Genomic DNA, 18637 nt, shown 5'->3' on the forward strand with positions numbered 1-18637 from the left:
TGCTTATAACCCCTGTCTTAATAAAGGTCACAATCTCATAAACCCACCTCTACAAATGAAGGAGTAAATGTTAGTGATATGATTAAGTACGGAGTGATGGCGTTGATCCAAAGGGGCTGATTACAGTAGAAGCAAGAGGGAATTTAAATGAAGAGACACGGGTTCAGATCTTGGCTCTGGCTTCTCCTCCTTATGTATCCTCCATGGGTCACAGATTTTTCTTTGTGGTCTTCATTTTATTCGTAAAATGTGGAGGATTATATTTAACTCAAAAGCATCTTGTGTTGCTTCAATGCAGTCCCCAGCTAGTTTACATGTACCTAGCACACAGCAGAATACAACAGTTTGGTTCCATGAGCTCGTGTTAAACACACAACCTCAGTGAAGCACTGGACTACGTGTTGGCAACAGAGGTAAGGCACGGGCGTTGGTTGTCCTTCGGGAAACCGCAGTCTGTGGGAGTGAGATTGTAGGGGGTGGGGGGGGTGGTTGGGAAGGAGACAAATGAACAGATTATTGCAGTGAAAGGTAGTACATTTGTTGACTATGATTCTTGATGTGGTTGGGGTTAATCTGGGCCAGTTTCAGGGAGGTACGAAGACACAAGCTCAGCCTTATGTAGCTAGATAGGATTTTAGCAGGAACATTTCATATCAAACTGAGGTCAGACCTTGAGTGGAGCTGACTTAGCTTCACAAGATGATGGTTCACATTTTCTGTGGTAAGGAATCTAAATTAATAATTTAAAACACCTTTTCCCAAATGCTGCTGTGCTTAAATAAAGGGGCGAAGGGAGATAGCTACGGTGTTTTTTGTTTTGTTTTGTTTTTAATATAATTTATTGTCAAGTTAGCTAACATACAGTGTATACAGTGTGCTCTTGGTTTGGGGGGTAGATTCCCGTGATTCATCGCTTACATTCCACACCCAGTGCTCATCCCAACAAATGCCCTCCTCGATGCCCATCACCCATTTTTCCCTATCCCCCCTACCCCACCCACCAACCCTCAGTTTGTTCTCTGTATTTAAGAGTCTGTTATGCTACAGTTTTGAAGAAGGTTTTTACATGGTAAGGGAAGCTAGAAAATCCACCCTTGCAGACCATCCACCTTGAGGCAATTAAGAGCCTATTTTCTGTGCTCGGTGAAAATGAAAATACTCAAGAAAGGAAATGTACATTTGATTTAATAGCATAAGTTAAGAAAAGTTGGACCACAATCTAACAGTAGATAAATTTCAAAATCACTCTTTGCTGGACTTAACTGGGGAGGGGGGTGTGGAGGAAGAAGTGATACCCACACTTGACTATTTTGAAGCTGCTGCTTTGATACACTAGTCAGATGTTGCCAGAGCTATTTACCATCTCAGAACAATTTGTTCACTTCACTCAGAAATTAGAAGTGTGTTTTGGCCAATAATCCTAAATTTATTTTGTAGTAGTCATTTTTCTTAATGGAAGTGTTTTCCAGATGTTGCCTAAGTCTAGTTGTCTGGGCCCTCTTCCAACAAATGAGGAAAGTTTGATTTCATAGTGTTGTCACTGTTGATTCTGTCTAACCTTTGGACTAATTGGTTCATCCCAATATATTTGCACTGATATATAAGACTTCCAGAACATTGGAAAAACTCACTATTGCTTTTACGGGTAAGTGTCAAAGTTAACTCGCTTCGTGGAATTAAATGTGTTTTCAATTCAATAGGGCTATGCTTTATTAAAGAAGTTTGAGAACAGTGTTTAAGGACAGGAGTAGGAAAGTTTTGAAAAGGATCACAGCTACACAATACACCTGTTGGAAGCTTACAAATTTATATGGAGAGTTAAGGGAAAGTTGGAATGATCACTCCTGTGTTTGTTAAATTGAATTTTGCTGAAGCTGGTTATTTTTTCCCTGTAAGCTGGGATTTCAACCTTGCACTGTAAGTATATACTATAATTTAAATGGAGTTTGAGATAGGGCTGTTTTTCATTTGGGAGAATTCTAAAGTATTAACATGGACCATAACATGATTGAGATGGTGACTCATGATTTCTTCTGCATAAGATGGTGAAATATTTACAGTAGAATTAAAGCTCGTTATCTTTAAAAGTCTTGTTTCAAGAGTGGGATGGTTTTATCATTAACCCACATTTTAAAAGTTACCGAAACACCGTAAGTAACATGGGCATAAATTAGTGGTGAGATTTAAGAGCAGTATTCTGATGCTTTGCTTTTCTTTTCAGTGAGGTCTCGGTACCTGGAAACAGACATGGAGTGGAAAATACTTCCCATGTACTTGCTGCTGCTTTCTGTTTTCTTGATTCAGCAAGTTTCTTCTCAAGGTAGCTTAACCACCAAAAAGACTTATTTAACAACTGTTGCTAATCATTCTGTTTCGACTATTATGACCACAAAAGAAACAGATTTCTGAAAACATACATTTGTTTGAATTTAATGTATAGTATAGTTTTAAAATTATGTAAAAGCGTATGCAACATTTCTAAGCATTTTGGAATTCTTACTTTTGCTCATGTCTTATGAAACCTTTCAAGTTTGGAGCTTTTCTATAGACTAATTTTTGTACTCATTTTTGCGGTGACTCCAAAAGCTAAAAAAGAAACCACGGACACATGATAAAACTGTGCTATTGTGATACAGTATCATCAGATGAACTGAAAAGAATGACGTTTAAATGGCATGTAATTTTTGCTCACATGTTTCCAGTAAATTTAATGAGTATTTTACATCAAATAAATTATTGCTAGCTTCTTTCAGGATCTGTAGAACTAGGCACCGTGGTACAGTGAGCATTGACAATGTTTCAAATGGCCTTGGATTAATCTTGAAAGTGCTCTGTTTCTTACAAGAACTATTCATCAAGGAATGGACTCTACTTGTGTGAATGTCATCTTATATTATAATATTGAACTATTCACAGTACTCTAAAAACTGTCCTGGATGAACAGTTCTTGTCATTGACATTTAGAGAATGTTAAGATATATCCAGTGCAATCACCTTAGCAAATGTCCCTAGCATGCGATCAAAGTTGATTAATGGTAATAATACTGAACATCGGATTTTCATATCCTTGTTTTTCTTTGATAAGCAAAACCTGAGAGAAGAAAAATCAAGGTGCATGCTTGTTATGGTGAAATTGCATTTATAAAATAGGCATTTCCAGGAAAATAGTTAAAATTCCCATAAATCTAAGCATGAGAGATAATCTCCTGACATGGACATAGTTTCCGAATCACTAAGATAAGATGGAAAAACACATGGAAGCACATGTGAACGTTTAATAAGGAATCATGGCCTCTACACTATCTTTAGACTCCTCTGCTGTCTTACGATAGCATTACAAGGCTCACAACACTGAGAGCATTTCCTAATCTACCTTTCCTCTGGAATAAGATCAATTGTTCTCCAAAATGGTTTTACTCTCCTTTAAATGAATGAATGTAAAATTATCTTTAAAATTAACAGTGGTAAAAGTAGGACAATCACTTAGTCTATGAAAATAAACTTTTCCTATAAAGATAATTGATTTCTTCATTCAGAAATCCGCTAATTAGGAAAGAATAGACTTTAATGTTGTGTTGTCTGCTTTTCTCGCCTTCTCAATTTCTCATTCTCTTTTTCCTTTATATATAATATATGTATTTATATACATACACTATATATGCGTTTTTGTATGTATTGTGCACATATGTACGCAAAAGGTTGTGGAAGTTGTCCTAATATCTACTATTTTCTTTGCATGTGAAGACTTTCAGTTTCCCAGACTCATTATTTTGAGATTTTTTCAGTGTGTTTCAACGTCCCTCTATGGATTTAGGACATTGCACCTGCCAATTTCTATTCCAGAGACGGATTCGATTGTTACATTTCTGTGGTTTTATCTCTCAGGAAGGTGTTTTCCAAATGACTTTCAGAAATATATTTGAGGATAGCTATGCTTTTGTTCATATTGTTGTTTTTTTCACCCAGAATAACTCTGACCTTTATATTCATGCCCAGATGCTATTTGAACAGTTATTTATTTTGTCTTCTCTGTATCTGTGGTTGTAAACATCTCACTTCCTCAACATTTAAAGAAGCGGTTATCCTCACCAGTAAAAAGAGGAGGAAGCCTAGGGAAGTTTTTGCTGGCCTAACCAGCTTGTTTTAAACTCAACATGAGGGATGAGAGGCAATGTGATTGGGTGGGAATAGTGTTGGCTTTAGAATCAGATATATCAGAGTTCAAGTTCTAGGTGACCATGTAACTTGTTATCCAAATCAGGACACTTCAGAGAGTGAAAGAGGTCAGTATGAATAATTTATAGGTAACACATATTTATTATAGGTATTATAGGTAACACAATTTATCTGTAATACATATATCCTGGAACCATTAACTAACCAGGTATTCTTGAGCTAGTTATTAAAATCTCTGTGTTTCAGCTGCCTTATCTCTCAAAAGGGGCTACTAATACCCTCCTGGTAACATTTTCATAAACATTAGAGATAACATATGACTGAGTGTCCAGCACAGAGATACAGAGATGCTCAATAAATGTCACCTAGCCATCATTTTAGCTGCAGCCTCAGTTGAGCTGTGGCCGCTCTCCGCACCACAACTCCCCAACCCCACTACTGCCGGAATATCACCCTCTTTATGCAAAGCCATTACCTTTGCCTCATTTTCAAAAGTGTATTTATCTTCTCAGTCTGGTGAAGAATGAAGTGGCATGATCAAGGTCACATCAGAGATCAGGCAAAGATCACCTGGACCCATTGCTAACCATCATCCCCAACCTTTTCCAATTGCTAAAAGTCTCCCTGACCAAATGGCTTTGTCCTCCTCATTAGACCCCTTCCTTTCTGTAAAGTGGTTTGGCCGTGTTTACCCTAGTATTGTATAATTTTAGATTTACCAAGCTGTGCAGGGAGATGTGGGGAAGGGTATTCTAGAGATGCCACCTGCAACTGTGATTATAACTGTCAACACTACATGGAGTGCTGCCCTGATTTCAAGAAAGTCTGCACTGTGGGTAAGTCCTGACAGCTAGTGTCTCCCCTGCCAAGCAGCACTGTTCTGTGAGTCCCCTTGCAGCCCCTTCCAGTGCTGTTTCCATACTACTGCGCTTCTTTTTGCTTAAATGCCTTTCCCTTCCTTGCATAAATGTTGCAGCGTGCTGTACCTAAGGATGGTGTCAAAGCTCGTGACTCTTGGGGGAGGGAAAAGGAGGGGAGCCTGGAACTCTGACAGGTGCACAAGGTCATTGACTAGTCCAAGTAAAATATCTTGTTTGAAATAGAGAATGCTGTGACTCAGGAGTCATCAAGTAAATAGTAATGAGTACTATTCACTTACCAATCAGAGATATAACTGCTTAGTGATGGGGTTCTTCCATAGCTTCATCAAAAGAATCCATGGATATAAAATAATCTTATCTACTGTTTGTTTGATATAAACATGTTTCTAAATTGTCTGAAAAAAGTCACTTTAAGTACGAAGCATTAGTGTCTTATGAGGAATTTCAGTTAAAACCCAAAGGGTCGGAATTTTAAATGATGGGTGGTATTTCACCTGAACGCATTTTTAGATCATTTTGTTAACACGGGCATTTCATATCCAATTTATGAAAATTATCATTAAAAGTGGTTCAAAGTTATGTTTACTTCAGAATTTGTATGTGAAGTTGATAAATATACTGCTGTACAATTATGTGTCGTTGAAGGTGATAATTTCAAACAGGCTTTGGTAAAGTTATTGTGTCTCTAACCAAAGCTTATTTTGAAATGAGCAAGTATAATCTATGCCACGGGATTAGGCTGAAATCTTTCAACGCCACATGTTGCCCAGTTCATCATAATAAAAGTCTCTGCGTTATAAATGATTTCTGAGCCTAAACAGTGACCCATCTATATTATGCCAGCTCTTTGGAATATTGTAGGATCTGACCATTCACTTAATGAGCATCTATTACAAAGCAGTGGTGTGACATGGAGAGGATGGGGGGATTTCATACGAAGGGTTCCCACTTTTCCATTGTCCGTATGTGAAATGACTCAGCACTGGGGTGTCTCTTAGAGTCTTGAAAGGCAAGAGAAGCTTCCCTGAGGCACCATATTTCCTTCCTGACTTCTCCACTTAGAAAACCGTGTATTTTCCAAATTTCAAATAAAAGACTCAGAAATGTACTTTTGGAACTCTAGGCAGCTATAAGGTGGGAAATGGCTATCAGTACATGGGTGTGGCTGCATAATCAGTAATCTGTGTTTTGTTTTGCTCTGGATAGAGCTTTCCTGTAAAGGCCGCTGCTTCGAGTCCTTTGCAAGAGGGAGGGAGTGCGACTGTGACTCGGAATGTAAGAAGTATGGCAAGTGCTGTTCCGATTATGAGAATTTTTGTGGAAAAGGTAAGCATCGTGGTATCAGTCAGCGCCTCTCAGTACAGCCCCATCTATGCACCTACCTTAGCTTTGCTGATAATGTCCAATACGCACTCCACCCAAGGACTTGATTTTACTAGCACAAGCCATTTCATGTTAATTTTGCTTCACCAAGATGAATTGATGAAGGAAAGCCTCTTCCGACAGCACTGCCTGGTTCTGCCAGTCTCCAGGAGCTCCAGAGATCGCTGGTTGAGGAATAGAGAGAATAGGGGCTGAGTGCACATACTTTTTCCTCAGGTGTGGTTCAATTTCAGGTGCAATTAACAGTAACCAGCTCATTCCAGGATTTCTTGTTTCACCCTAACGGTGCTGACCCCACAAAGTCAGCAGTCCTTTGAGTTAGCTGTGCTTTTGGCTTCAGAGTTTTTGAGTGTATATTGAAGGACAGAATGACACAGCTTCTCTAAAGTAGTAAATTTAGGAGTTTGATTAAAGACACTGAAGTTATAGGCAAACCTACCGAGAAGTTGTCAACCGTCTGTTGTATGTCCCTTCTCATCTCTGGAGCCCATGGCCATCTCTATCTAAATCCCTGTGTGTGATAGAGTCAATAAAAAGGGATATTGCTCCATTTTAAAATCCTCCTCTCTGGTTATAGGTCCTGGAGAACTAATCTGAGAGTATAATAAAACTTCAGATTTTCCAAAACAGTTTAAAAAGACTTAAATAATGAATTCTTTTCTTTACCAAATGTTTATTCTTAAATTATACTTTGTTGAAACAATATTTGTGAAGGTAAAAGTGAAAATAAGCATTGCTTGCATAATCTTATTCTATTTAAACAAGACTGTACGTCCTGCTTCTTTTGAACAGTGGAGAAATAGGGTAAAAAACTGTTTATCAGCATAGTTGAGGGATATTTCTTAACTGTTCAATGTTTTCATTGGAAAGCAGTCCAAAAATAATGGAGACAACACCCTCATAATCAAAAACTGAGTGTGGAGTTCCTGCAGCTTTCAGAAGGACCCATGATGAAGGATACATATTTATTCATTGCCCTGATAATGGTTTTGGCTGTGAAACAAAAAAGAATTTATTTTGGATGGAAGATGAGTGGGAAGGAAGGTTGGGTAGAGAGTGATGAAGCATTGAAAGAACGTGTTAAAGACCATGCTACCGGGTGCTGGGTCAGATTACTTGAGGTTTAAGTAGGACTCAACAACAACAAATTTGATGAAGGTCATGCTTCATTTACAGAATTCACAAAGATAGTCAGGGTCTCAAGTGAAAATAATGGAACCACCCAGAGCTTCAATACTTCATTTTTTACAAATAACAACTGAACCATCTTATGACACACCTCTTAGTTGTTTCGGGATTGCTATAGACACGGCTGGTAGGCATCTATACATTTCAAAATCATAGTGTTTCAAGAGCTGAAAAAATGTGGGTGAGAAAACAGTCCAAGAGGTTGTTGATTATGAGCTAGTACATGGCAGAACTGAGCTGTTTGGGGGAAGACAGAGGAAGGTGTGGGGTGGTCAGCTCACAGAGACTGCATGGGCAGGGGTTTCTGGGATGTTTGGTCAGAGCAGCAGGATTTATCACAATTCCCTCTACCCAGAGCATCTCATTGTCCTCCGCTTTCTTATCCTCTAGAAGTCCCTCTCCTTTTCTTCTGGTTCCTAATGATCAAAACACATCCCTTGTCTTGTCTTCTAGACACAGAAAAGGTAGGAGGACGGGTGAGAAAAGGTTTCAAAGATACACACCAAACCATTAACAGTTGTTTAACTTGGGGAAGGGCAACACATTTTGAGAAAAGCATAATGTGAAGGTGTGAACTGTTTACAAGGCTAAATATTCATGTACAGCTTTTGTAATTAGAAAGAAGAAAGGTGGATTGGCATCATTTTATTTAAATGAATATGAAAACAGGACAAATGTACTTATTATATTTCTCTTTGTGAGAGCACACATACCTGTCATTCACATGCAGTAATTATTTTTACCATCATAGAAGATTGGCATAAGGTATGGAGTTGAGTTGAGGGTTTTTTTTTTGTTTGTTTGTTTGTTTTTTGTTTTAGGAGAGAGAGAGCGAGAAAGATTGGGAGAATCTTAAGCAGGCTCTATGCTTAGCGTGGAGCCTGATGCAGGGCTCGATCCTATGACCCTGGGATCATGCCCTGAGCTGAAATCAAGAGTCGGACGCTCAACTGACTGAGTCACCCAGGTGCCCCTAGAGTCAGGTATTTTTTAGGCAGAGAAACACCTTCAGAAATCATCTAGAATAAATATCTCAATATGCAGATCTGAAAACAAAACTCAAGAAGGGTTAGTTCATTTGCCCAAGGTCACAAGGGTAGAGACTTGCAGGGCTAGGGCTGGAATTCAGGTTTATATTTTATAGCAATGCTCCTCAGAATTAATCACTTTGCGGGAATTAGTGTTAGGCTAAGGGCCTGCCTACACTGGTTTTCACCAGCCTCTATTCTTGAAGCCAGATGCATCCATGCCTTTTACAGTTAAGAGTTGCTGATGAATGTCAACAAGATGTTAACTGACTTGTCTCGCTTGGCCTCAGTGCATAATCCCCCATCACCATCTTCAAAGACTGTACCTCCAGCTCCAGGAGCATCTCAAACCATCAAATCAACAACCAAACGTTCACCCAAATCACCAAACAAGAAGAAGACTAAGAAAGTTATAGAATCAGAGGAAATAACAGAAGGTAGGAAGATGACAGATGTAAAAAAAGGTTTTGAGATGGACTAAGCTGTAGGTAAACTACTTTTAAAAGACTCTTCATAGAAAAAGGGAATCATATGAGTCATGAAAGGCTTATTACACTTTTTAAAAAAGTGTGTTTTAAGTCAAAGTTTAAGCCACATTATAAACCCTCAGATATTTATTTTTCTTACAACTGAACCCAGCATGGGTGTAGGTTACAGTAATCAGAAGACAAATCTCATTGGGAAAAAAAAGCCCAGATCTTCTGCAGAATAATTAGATTCTGTGAGACATGGGGAATTTGAGAGAAAGTAATATATATTGCTGGTATCTGTGATAAGCTTAGCTACCTGGCTTTTAACTGACAAATTTAAAGAGCAGTTGATCATATTACTGATAAATTAAAAAAGCAGAACACGGACATTTGCAGAGCAGTCAACAACATTTCTCATTGTATTTGGACTGGCGTTTTTTGCTTTCAATTGCAGTTGGTGTGATCAACCTTTTTATTTGATTTATAGAACATTCTGTTTCTGAAAATCAAGAGTCTTCTTCCTCCTCTTCCTCTTCCTCTTCAACTATTCGGAAAGTCAAGTCTTCCAAAAATTCAGCTGCTAATAAAGAATTAAAGAAGAAACCCAAAGGTTTGAGCATTGATAAAGATCAAAGACTATATCAATGCCATATTAAAAATAATTCTCTAAAAGCAATGCGTGTTGGTAGAATGGTTTGAGGACATTTCAATACTTGGGGCATGTATAGATTTGTAAAAATAATTTGTGAAAATTATTTTAGAAGATACTAATGAGAACTTCCTATAGGAAACTAGTGCAGAGCAGCTAAGAAAGCACTCTTAAAACCAAGGATAAGAAGATGCTATAGCAGCAGCTCTGGAAACACAGGATGGCACCGGAGATGATTATTTATGGTTTTTTATTTTCATTCCTGTCTACCTGATATCATTTTTCTTTCTTCTCCTTCTTCCTCTGTATTCCTTGTGGTTTTTGCTTTCCCTTTTATTTTTCCTTATTTTATTTTGCACACATTTATATGCTGCTTTAAGTGTTTTAAAACGTTAATCCATTAAAATCTCATACACATCTCTGGGAAAGGCAATATTATCCACGTTTTACAGATCCTTTTTATTATTTTTCTAATAAATTATGTCATATCTGGCTGATTTTCTTTTTTTGTAGTAGAGACTGTCCCACGGAGTAGGCTATTACCTCCTAAAAAAAGATTCCTTTTGTTCTATTTTTTTTTTTAATTTCCTGAAATTCTAAAATACATTCTCTTTCTCCAAGGAAATACTGAATTTTGGATACTGGAGTTTCAAAGAACTCTATTTCCTGGGTGGTTGTTATTTCCCCTGAAGCCTTTACTCTGGCAGAATAGCCAAATAGTCTTTGAATCATCCAGAGTCTTGCATACAATGCAAGTGCAATACAGGTTTGTTACATGGAACGCATCTCAGGGATGAGCTCTTGATGTGCTCTTTGGGTAGCTGCTAGGAGAAATCCTGTTCAACAAGGTCTTTGGCTGCCATGGCATCCTAATCCCCTCTCTGTATCCCCTGGGCTGCTGAGTTTAGGTGGGCAGAGGAAAGGGAAGAGCTAACAGCTGTGTGTATGGAAACAGATTAGTAGGCACCGCTGGAGTGACTGGAACAGATTCCTGAGGTGTAGTTGTAGAGGCTTCCGAGGCCAATTGGTACAGTTAATCTTGAAGATGTTGGAACTAGGTTTCCAGAAGGAAGAGTGCAGCACTCAACAGTGTGAAGTAAAAGGAGTGGAGGAAGTGAGAGGCAAAGAACATTAATATAAAGAGATGAATTCGTGTAGTTGATCATGTTGGTAATTTCAAAGTTGCCACTTGTTTCTATACATTAATAGTATAGACTTTTACTTGTGCTTTTTCATCCCTTCTCATCAATTCCCTAAAATAGCCCAATCAGATGAGTTAATCATTTCCCATTTTACAACAAATTAATGAATTACAGGTTAGCAATTTGCCTACAGATAAAGCAGTTCGATCAGCTATCAACACAGCTAGCTGGTAAGGACGAGCTCTTTAGGTCACTATGGAAACTATTCAAAAGTAAAAAATGTGCATATTTTTTTTCTAGTAAAAGATAACAAGAAGGAAAAAACTCCTAAAAAGAAACCTAACCCTGAACCACCAGTTGTAGATGAAGATGGAAGTGGACTGGACAATGGTGACGTCAAGCTCACCCCGACTCCTGACATTCCTACCACCCAACGCAATAAAGCTACCACATCTCCCAAGGTTACAACAGTCAAACCGACAAATCCAAAACCCAGTCTTCCACCTAATTCTGATACACCCAAAGAGACATCTTCAACAACCAGTGAGGAGACAGCAGTTGAGACTAAAGAGACTTCTATAACGAATAAACAGACTTCAAATAGAGAAAAAGAGAAGACTACTTCACCTAAAGAGAAAAAAAGTGCAGAGAAAACACCTGCTAAAGATTTTAAACCAACATCCAAAGCTCCTACTACATCTACACCAAAAGCTGAAACTACAACCAAATCTTCTGCTCCCACCACCACCAAGAAACCTGTTTCCACTACCCCCAAGAAGCCTGCACCCACCACCAAAGAGCCTGCACCCACCACTCCCAAGAAGCCTGCACCCACGACCAAAGAGCCTACACCCACCACCCCCAAGAAGCCTGCACCCACCACCAAAGAGCCTGCACCCACCACCCCCAAGAAGCCTGCACCCACCACCAAAGAGCCTGCACCCACCACCCCCAAGAAGCCTGCACCCACCACCAAAGAGCCTGCACCCACCACCCCCAAGAAGCCTGCACCCACCACCCCCAAGAAGCCTGCACCCACCACCAAAGAGCCTGCACCCACCACCCCCAAGAAGCCTGCACCCACCACCAAAGAGCCTGCACCCACCACCCCCAAGCAGCCTGCACCCACCACCAAAGAGCCTGCACCCACCACCAAAGAGCCTACACCTACCAAGGAGTCTGCACCCATGGCCCCCACGGAGCCTGCACCCACCACCCCCAAGAAGTCTGCTCCCACCACTCCTAAGGAGCCTGCATCCACTACCACCAAAGAACCTCCACCCACAGCCCCCACGGAGCCTGCACTCACCACTCCAAAGGAGCTTACACCCACTGCCCCCAAGGAGGCTGCACCCACCACCCCCAACAAGCCCGCTCCTATTACCACCAAGGAACCTGCACCCACAGCCCCCAAGGAGCCTGCACCTACCACCCCCAAGGAACCTGCACCCACAGCCCCCAAGGAGGCTGCACCCACCACCCCCAACAAGCCTGCTCCTATTACCACCAAGGAACCTGCACCCACGGCCCCCAAGGAGCCTGCACCTACCACCCCCAAGGAACCTGCACCCATGGCCCCCACGGAGCCTGCACCCACCACTCCCAAGGAGCCTGCACCCACAGCCCCCAAGGAACCTGCTCCCAGCATTCCCAAGGAGCCTGCACCCATGGCCCCCACAGAGCCTGCACCCACCACTCCCAAGGAGCCTGCACCCACAGCCCCCAAGGAACCTGCTCCCAGCATTCCCAAGGAGCCTGCACCCATGGCCCCCACGGAGCCTACACCCACCACTCCCAAGGAGCCTGCACCCACAGCCCCCAAGGAACCTGCTCCCAGCATTCCCAAAGAACCTGCACCCACAACCCCCAAGGAACCTGCTCCAAGCATTCCCAAGGAGCCTGCACCCATGGCCCCCAACAAGCCTGCTCCTATTACCACCAAGGAACCTGCACCCATGGCCCCCACAGAGCCTACACCTACCACCCCCAAGGAGCCTGCACCCACCGCCCCCAAGGAGCCTGCACCCACCGCCCCCAAGGAGCCTGCACCCACCGCTCCCAAGGAGACTGCACCCACCGCCCCCAAGGAGACTGCACCCACCGCTCCCAAGGAGACTGCACCCACCGCCCCCAAGGAGACTGCACCCACCGCCCCCAAGGAGACTGCACCCACTGCTCCCAAGGAGCCTGCACCCACAGTCCCCAAAGAACCTGCTCCCAGCATTCCCAAGGAGCCTGCACCCACAGTCCCCAAAGAACCTGCTCCCAGCATTCCCAAGGAGCCTGCACCCACAGCCCCCAAAGAACCTGCTCCCAGCATTCCCAAGGAGCCTGCACCCACAGCCCCCAAAGAACCTGCTCCCAGCATTCCCAAGGAGCCTGCACCCACAGTCCCCAAAGAACCTGCTCCCAGCATTCCCAAGGAGCCTGCACCCACGGTCCCCAAGGAGACTGCTCCCACCACCACCAAGGAGCCCATCCCCAAACTTCTCAAGGAGCCCACTCCAGCTTCTCTTGAGACACCTGCTCCAACCAACTCAGAGGGCTCTACTACAACCACCATGGAGCCTCCCACTACTCCCAAAAACCCTGCTGAATCAACTCCTGAGTTTCCCAAAGAACCCACACCAAAGGCTCTTGAAAACAGTCCCAAAGAACCTGTTATACCTGTAACTAAGGCTCCTGGAGTGACCACACCTGAAATCACTACAACAGCTAAAGACAAAACAACAGAAAAAGACATACACATGACACCTGGAATTATGGCCGCTGTACCTACATCAACTCCGACAGAAGAAAAGACCACTGATTCCAAAACAAGAACAACCACACAAGTAACATCAGCCACATCATCCAAAAATACTCCTCAAGCCACAACTCTTGCACCCAAAGTAATGACTACAACAAAAAAGGCAACTACATCTGAAGAGACTATGAATAAACCCGAAGAAACCACAGCTGCACCAAAAGACAGAGCTAATCCTAAAGTGTCAACTCCTAAATCCCAAAAGCCAACCAAAGCACCAAAAAAGCCCACTTCTACCAAAAAGCCAAACACGATACCTAAAAGGAGAAAACCAAAGACTACACCAACTCCCCCAAGGATGACTACATCAACAGTGCCCAAATTACACCCCACCTCTTCCACAAAAGCCATTCTCCAAACTACCACCAGCCCCAACCAAACACCTAACTCAGAAATAGTTGAAGTAAATCCAAATAAGGATGGAGATGCTGCAGGAGAAAAACCTCACACGATCCCCAGGCCCCCTGTGTTAACTCCTATATTTATCCCAGGCACAGATATCTTAGTGAGAGGATCCAATCAAGACATTGCCATCAACTCCATGCTTTCAGGTAACAAGCATCAGTTACTTTGTTTTAAAATTGGTGATGTTAACTTAAATTTATTTGGACCAGAATGCCAAGTTAGTATCACTCTATTGAAGTACATTATCTAGAATCCTGAACTTGTTAACTTGTGGAGTTTTACAGCTTCTCCATAGGTAAGCAGAGGAGTAATTGTAGTAAGGTTATTTGGTCTTTGGAAAATCATGTAATAACCTAGTGTGCTAGGAACTTAGTGCATCTGTGTCTATATGCAGACACAGTGTATAGAATGTCAAAAATACTTAAGTGGAAGTCTATCCTTAAAAGAGTATAACGCAAAGCAAAAACCTGCAATATTCTTTACCAAACCAAGTCTCAGAGGCAATCCGAACTGAAAAATGGAATTTTGTGTTGGGATCAAACATCCTATAATTATCTAATACATGTAGATAATGGGTAACCTGGCCTATTCCAATTCGTAACTTATTTTTATATATTACTTTTTGAATAATGATCACTTTTAAGTAAAACAATTATGAAATCTCTCTCTTCTTTTTCATTTTTGAAATACACACACCTCCCACTAGTCCCTTCAAAGGCTCAGGAAAAGGTGAACAGAGGAAAACAACACTGTGGGAGGATTTGAAAAGAATGTGAACACTTTTCGCATTTTCTTTTATCTTGGCTTAATTTTTTGTTTTAGATGAGACTAATTTATGCAATGGTAAGCCAGTAGATGGGCTGACTGCTTTGCGCAATGGAACACTAGTTGCATTTCGAGGTGAGCTATGCACGTATTTCTTTTTCTGCTCTTCATTTTGTTCTTGGCATTTGGGAGAACCAAAGAAAAGTGGAAGTTTGGGTTAAGCTTTCTGGAGGGAAACTGATTGATGAACGTACCTCACACAGTATTATGAGAACCTGAGAGTAATAACCAAAACATAAGATTAACAAAATTGGACATATTGGGAGAGACAAACAAAACAAAGAACTTGAAGAGATACTACTAAGATTTTTCGTTCCATTAGAATGAAAAGGTAGTTCATAGTTTGATTTCGTATCAAATGAAATATCAGGATTTGTATTACCTGCTCTATTTTATTTGAAAGTAACATCTTGATTGCGATGTTTTCTACAGTGCTACATTGTGTGTGAGTGTAACAGAGCAGCAGTTACTTCCTGTTAATTCTCTGCTGTGCCTTCTGCTGGTCCAGTCCTCTTATATTTTAATTAAATCTGACCAGAAACAAATCATAGACTAGCACAGTAGAGGCTAAAGAGATTTTGGCAGTCATTGAATTATAACTCCTTGGTTATAAAAGGTAAAGAAATGGAGAGAGAAGTAACTTTCTGTTAAGTCACAAAGCCAGAAGTTTCTAGGGAAACTGGAAAATTAAAATATTTCAAAGGCTTGAACTTCAGACTTCAGAAATCTCTACTCAGAAATGTTCAAATACTAACTATACTAGTCCTCATGGTATTGACTAAACTTGTCATGTAATGCTTATTTATTCAATCTGTTCTTACGATAAACTAAATTTTTTTCATTTTGATTTCTTTATTGGGATTCATTCAGCTTATAGGCTGATAGATCACTTTCAATTTTAGGTCATTATTTCTGGATGCTAAGTCCATTCAGTCCACCATCTCCAGCTCGTAAAATTACTGAAGTTTGGGGTATTCCCTCCCCCGTTGATACTGTTTTTACTAGGTGCAACTGTGAAGGAAAAACTTTCTTCTTTAAGGTAAGAAAAATATCTTTTTTCAGAGAAATCAGCAACAAGCTATTCTTTATTATAACAGCATAAATCAGCTTAACCTCTACTTCAGAAGGGTCTCCGTATTTTATTAAGCTATTCTATCATCAAAATTTAATCTGAAAAGTTAACAACTTGGTAACATTACAAGCTAATTTATTCACTTAATGAAGTTAAAACTTTCTCCCTATATTTAAGTCTAAGAATGAATCCCTAACCTTTTTATTCCGAAGCTGTTAACATCATTTCCTCTGTTGAATTATCAGGATTCTCAGTACTGGCGTTTCACCAATGACATAAAAGATGCAGGGTATCCCAAACAAATTGTAAAAGGATTTGGAGGACTAAATGGAAAAATAGTGGCAGCTCTCTCCATAGCTAAATACAAGGAAAGACCTGAATCTGTGTATTTTTTCAAGAGAGGTATGTGTTACATAATTGACAAGATTACAAAACTTTTAAGAGTTGATTTGTCTGGGAAATTTTATTCAATATTTTCATTTATTACTGGGTTTACTGTCAAAAGATCTTTAATGGCTGGAATCAGATATTTTCAATGAAAAAACTGAGGACAGGAAAGAGTATTTAGAGCTCTCAGCATACAAATTACAATTTCATTTGAATGTTCAGGTCCTTAATGTAAGTGTCATCATTTACTTTCAAACAAAGTCAAATATACAAATATACAATTTGTTGGTTTTGTTCATTCAGGAAGGATTTCAGGACTCAGTAATTATTTTATAATACCCTTGGACTAATGGTCATTAATGTCAGGACATACTTTATGAAAGACCTTGATCATTTCCTCTATCTTGTAAAAGCTCTTTTCTACCTTTTTGGAGGATTAAGCTTAATTTTCATTATTATATGTGATTTTCTAATACATAATAGGTGGTGGCATTCAGCAGTATATTTATAAACAGGAACCTGTCAGAAAGTGCACTGGTAGAAGGCCTGCTATCAATTATTCAGTGTATGGAGAAACAACACAGGTTAGGAGACGTCGCTTTGAACGCGCCATAGGACCTTCTCAAACACACACCATCAGAATTCGCTATTCACCCATCAGAGTCTCTTATCAAGACAAAGGTAATGTTTCTCACTGTGTTAAAAATTCTTGCACATGAAATAGATGTTAATACAGTTTCTTACAGAATGAAGCTTATTGAATGCAGTGACTAAATAGCTCTAATAATTTAAAGCGTATTGATGTAAAACATCAATCCAACTCAGTGGAGGACCAGATCAATACTTTCTTTGTGTGTGTGAGTAAAGAAATGTTTATTCAGGTTTGTTCATTGTAATTAATACCACTTATCAGGTACCTCTTACCAAGAACATTACATACAAATCTGTAAACCTCAGAAGAGTCCTGTAAGGTAGGTATTTGTACCCTGTCAGAGAGAGCAAAAACTAAGGCACTTAAGTTAAATAACTCGCCCAAAGTAATGCTACTAAGTCACCAAACTGCGATTCAAACCCAGCTCTGCCTAATGGCTGCTCTTTCCTATAGTACATTGCTTTTCAGTCTGATATCTTTAAATCTACAGGTTTCCTCCATAATGAAGTTAAAATGAGTTTATACTGGAGAGGATTTCCAAATGTGGTTACTTCAGCTATAGCACTGCCCAACACCAGAAAACCTGATGGCTATGATTATTATGCCTTTTCTAAAGGTAAGCTATTAAGTAAAATCTTCATAGGTTCTTACAGATGTGCTCTAATCTCTGAAATAATATAATTAAAGCAAAACCACGAGTGTTCAATGGTGACTAAAGATAAGAAGTTAAACTATACTTATTCTAATTGCTCTGAAAAAGAGAAAGTTTAGATTTTCACTTTATTTTCAATTGAACTGAATGTGCTACAATTCAATTCTGTACTATCCTTCATGAGATTAAAGCCTAGTATAATAAAACATATTACTTGAGTAAAACTGCTACTAAAAACAGTATTTTACTTCTACTGCCTGTGGCATTTATAGGAGGTCTTGTGCCACAAAATATTACTGATTTGCATCACTACACAGTCATGAAGATCACAAAGAAGTTGAGAAACTACCTTTATTAATTCAATTATATTACCTGGGGCACTTTTCTTAGAAAAATTCAGAAATCTAAGTTATTCTACCTATATAAATGTCAAAAATATTTTTAAAGGATAAAACAAGTGAATAATTTTTTAGACTTAGTTTTTCTCAAATTCTTACCGTGAAAAAGGAGAGATGAACCTAATTTTATGGAAAGATGGTGAAAGGTCAGTATGGGAAAGCAATTTTCTTTTTGTAAATTCAAATTAATTAATCTAAACATTTCTGATATTAAATTGACAAACACTATCTTTGAGTGTAATAATAAAAAAAACCCCTATTTTTAGTTCAGGTGTTTTGTTTTCTTTTAAATTAAAAAAGGATTTCTCTTTTATTTAGATCAATACTATAACATCGATGAACCAAGTAGAACAGCAAGAGTCATTACTACTCGTTCTGGGCGGACCTTGTCCAATGTCTGGTACAACTGTCCTTAGACCCACGGGCAAAGGAAGAATCAACTAATTAAAATGAAGAAAAAAATGAAAAATTTTGACACTGAAACACATTTTATTAATAAAGAATGTTGAGAGAAGCATACCGA

At 39.8% G+C, this 18637-nt stretch overlaps 1 protein-coding gene across 12 annotated transcripts; it reads left to right on the forward strand.

Moving 5' to 3' along the window:
• Window positions 1-1530: 1530 nt before the first annotated feature.
• On the forward strand, window positions 1531-18633 carry PRG4 (proteoglycan 4). Of its 12 annotated transcripts, XM_053909203.1 has the most exons (16): window positions 1532-1645; window positions 2222-2320; window positions 4890-5012; window positions 6264-6383; window positions 8947-9093; window positions 9614-9736; window positions 11218-12057; window positions 12121-12846; window positions 12919-12960; window positions 13177-14274; window positions 14951-15028; window positions 15856-15992; window positions 16271-16427; window positions 16896-17093; window positions 17555-17680; window positions 18433-18633. In XM_053909203.1, exons 2-16 carry the CDS (start codon window positions 2248-2250, stop codon window positions 18528-18530), a joined length of 4086 nt encoding a protein of 1361 aa, XP_053765178.1. In that variant the 5' UTR covers window positions 1532-1645; window positions 2222-2247; the 3' UTR covers window positions 18531-18633. The 12 variants fall into 12 exon arrangements, with proteins under 12 accessions (XP_053765173.1, XP_053765171.1, XP_053765178.1 ...); XM_053909198.1 differs by having other exon boundaries at window positions 1531-1645; window positions 12919-14274; XM_053909196.1 differs by having other exon boundaries at window positions 1531-1645; window positions 12121-12576; window positions 12625-14274.
• The last annotated feature ends 4 nt before the right edge of the window (window positions 18634-18637 follow it).

Source organism: Panthera pardus, unplaced genomic scaffold (assembly GCF_024362965.1).
Source record: "Panthera pardus isolate Hobbes unplaced genomic scaffold, ASM2436296v1 HiC_scaffold_21, whole genome shotgun sequence".
NCBI lineage: Eukaryota > Metazoa > Chordata > Mammalia > Carnivora > Felidae > Panthera > Panthera pardus.

What these genes read in the sequence shown, in the direction of transcription:
- PRG4 (XM_053909194.1), top strand. Translation starts at nt 2,248, where the DNA reads ATGGAGTGGAAAATACTTCCCATGTACTTGCTGCTGCTTTCTGTTTTC. An exon ending in TCAGCAAGTTTCTTCTCAAG is followed by an intron (nt 2,321 to 4,889) that starts GTAGCTTAACCA and finishes GTATAATTTTAG; the next exon opens with ATTTACCAAGCTGTGCAGGG. An exon ending in TGAGAATTTTTGTGGAAAAG is followed by an intron (nt 6,384 to 8,946) that starts GTAAGCATCGTG and finishes GCTTGGCCTCAG; the next exon opens with TGCATAATCCCCCATCACCA.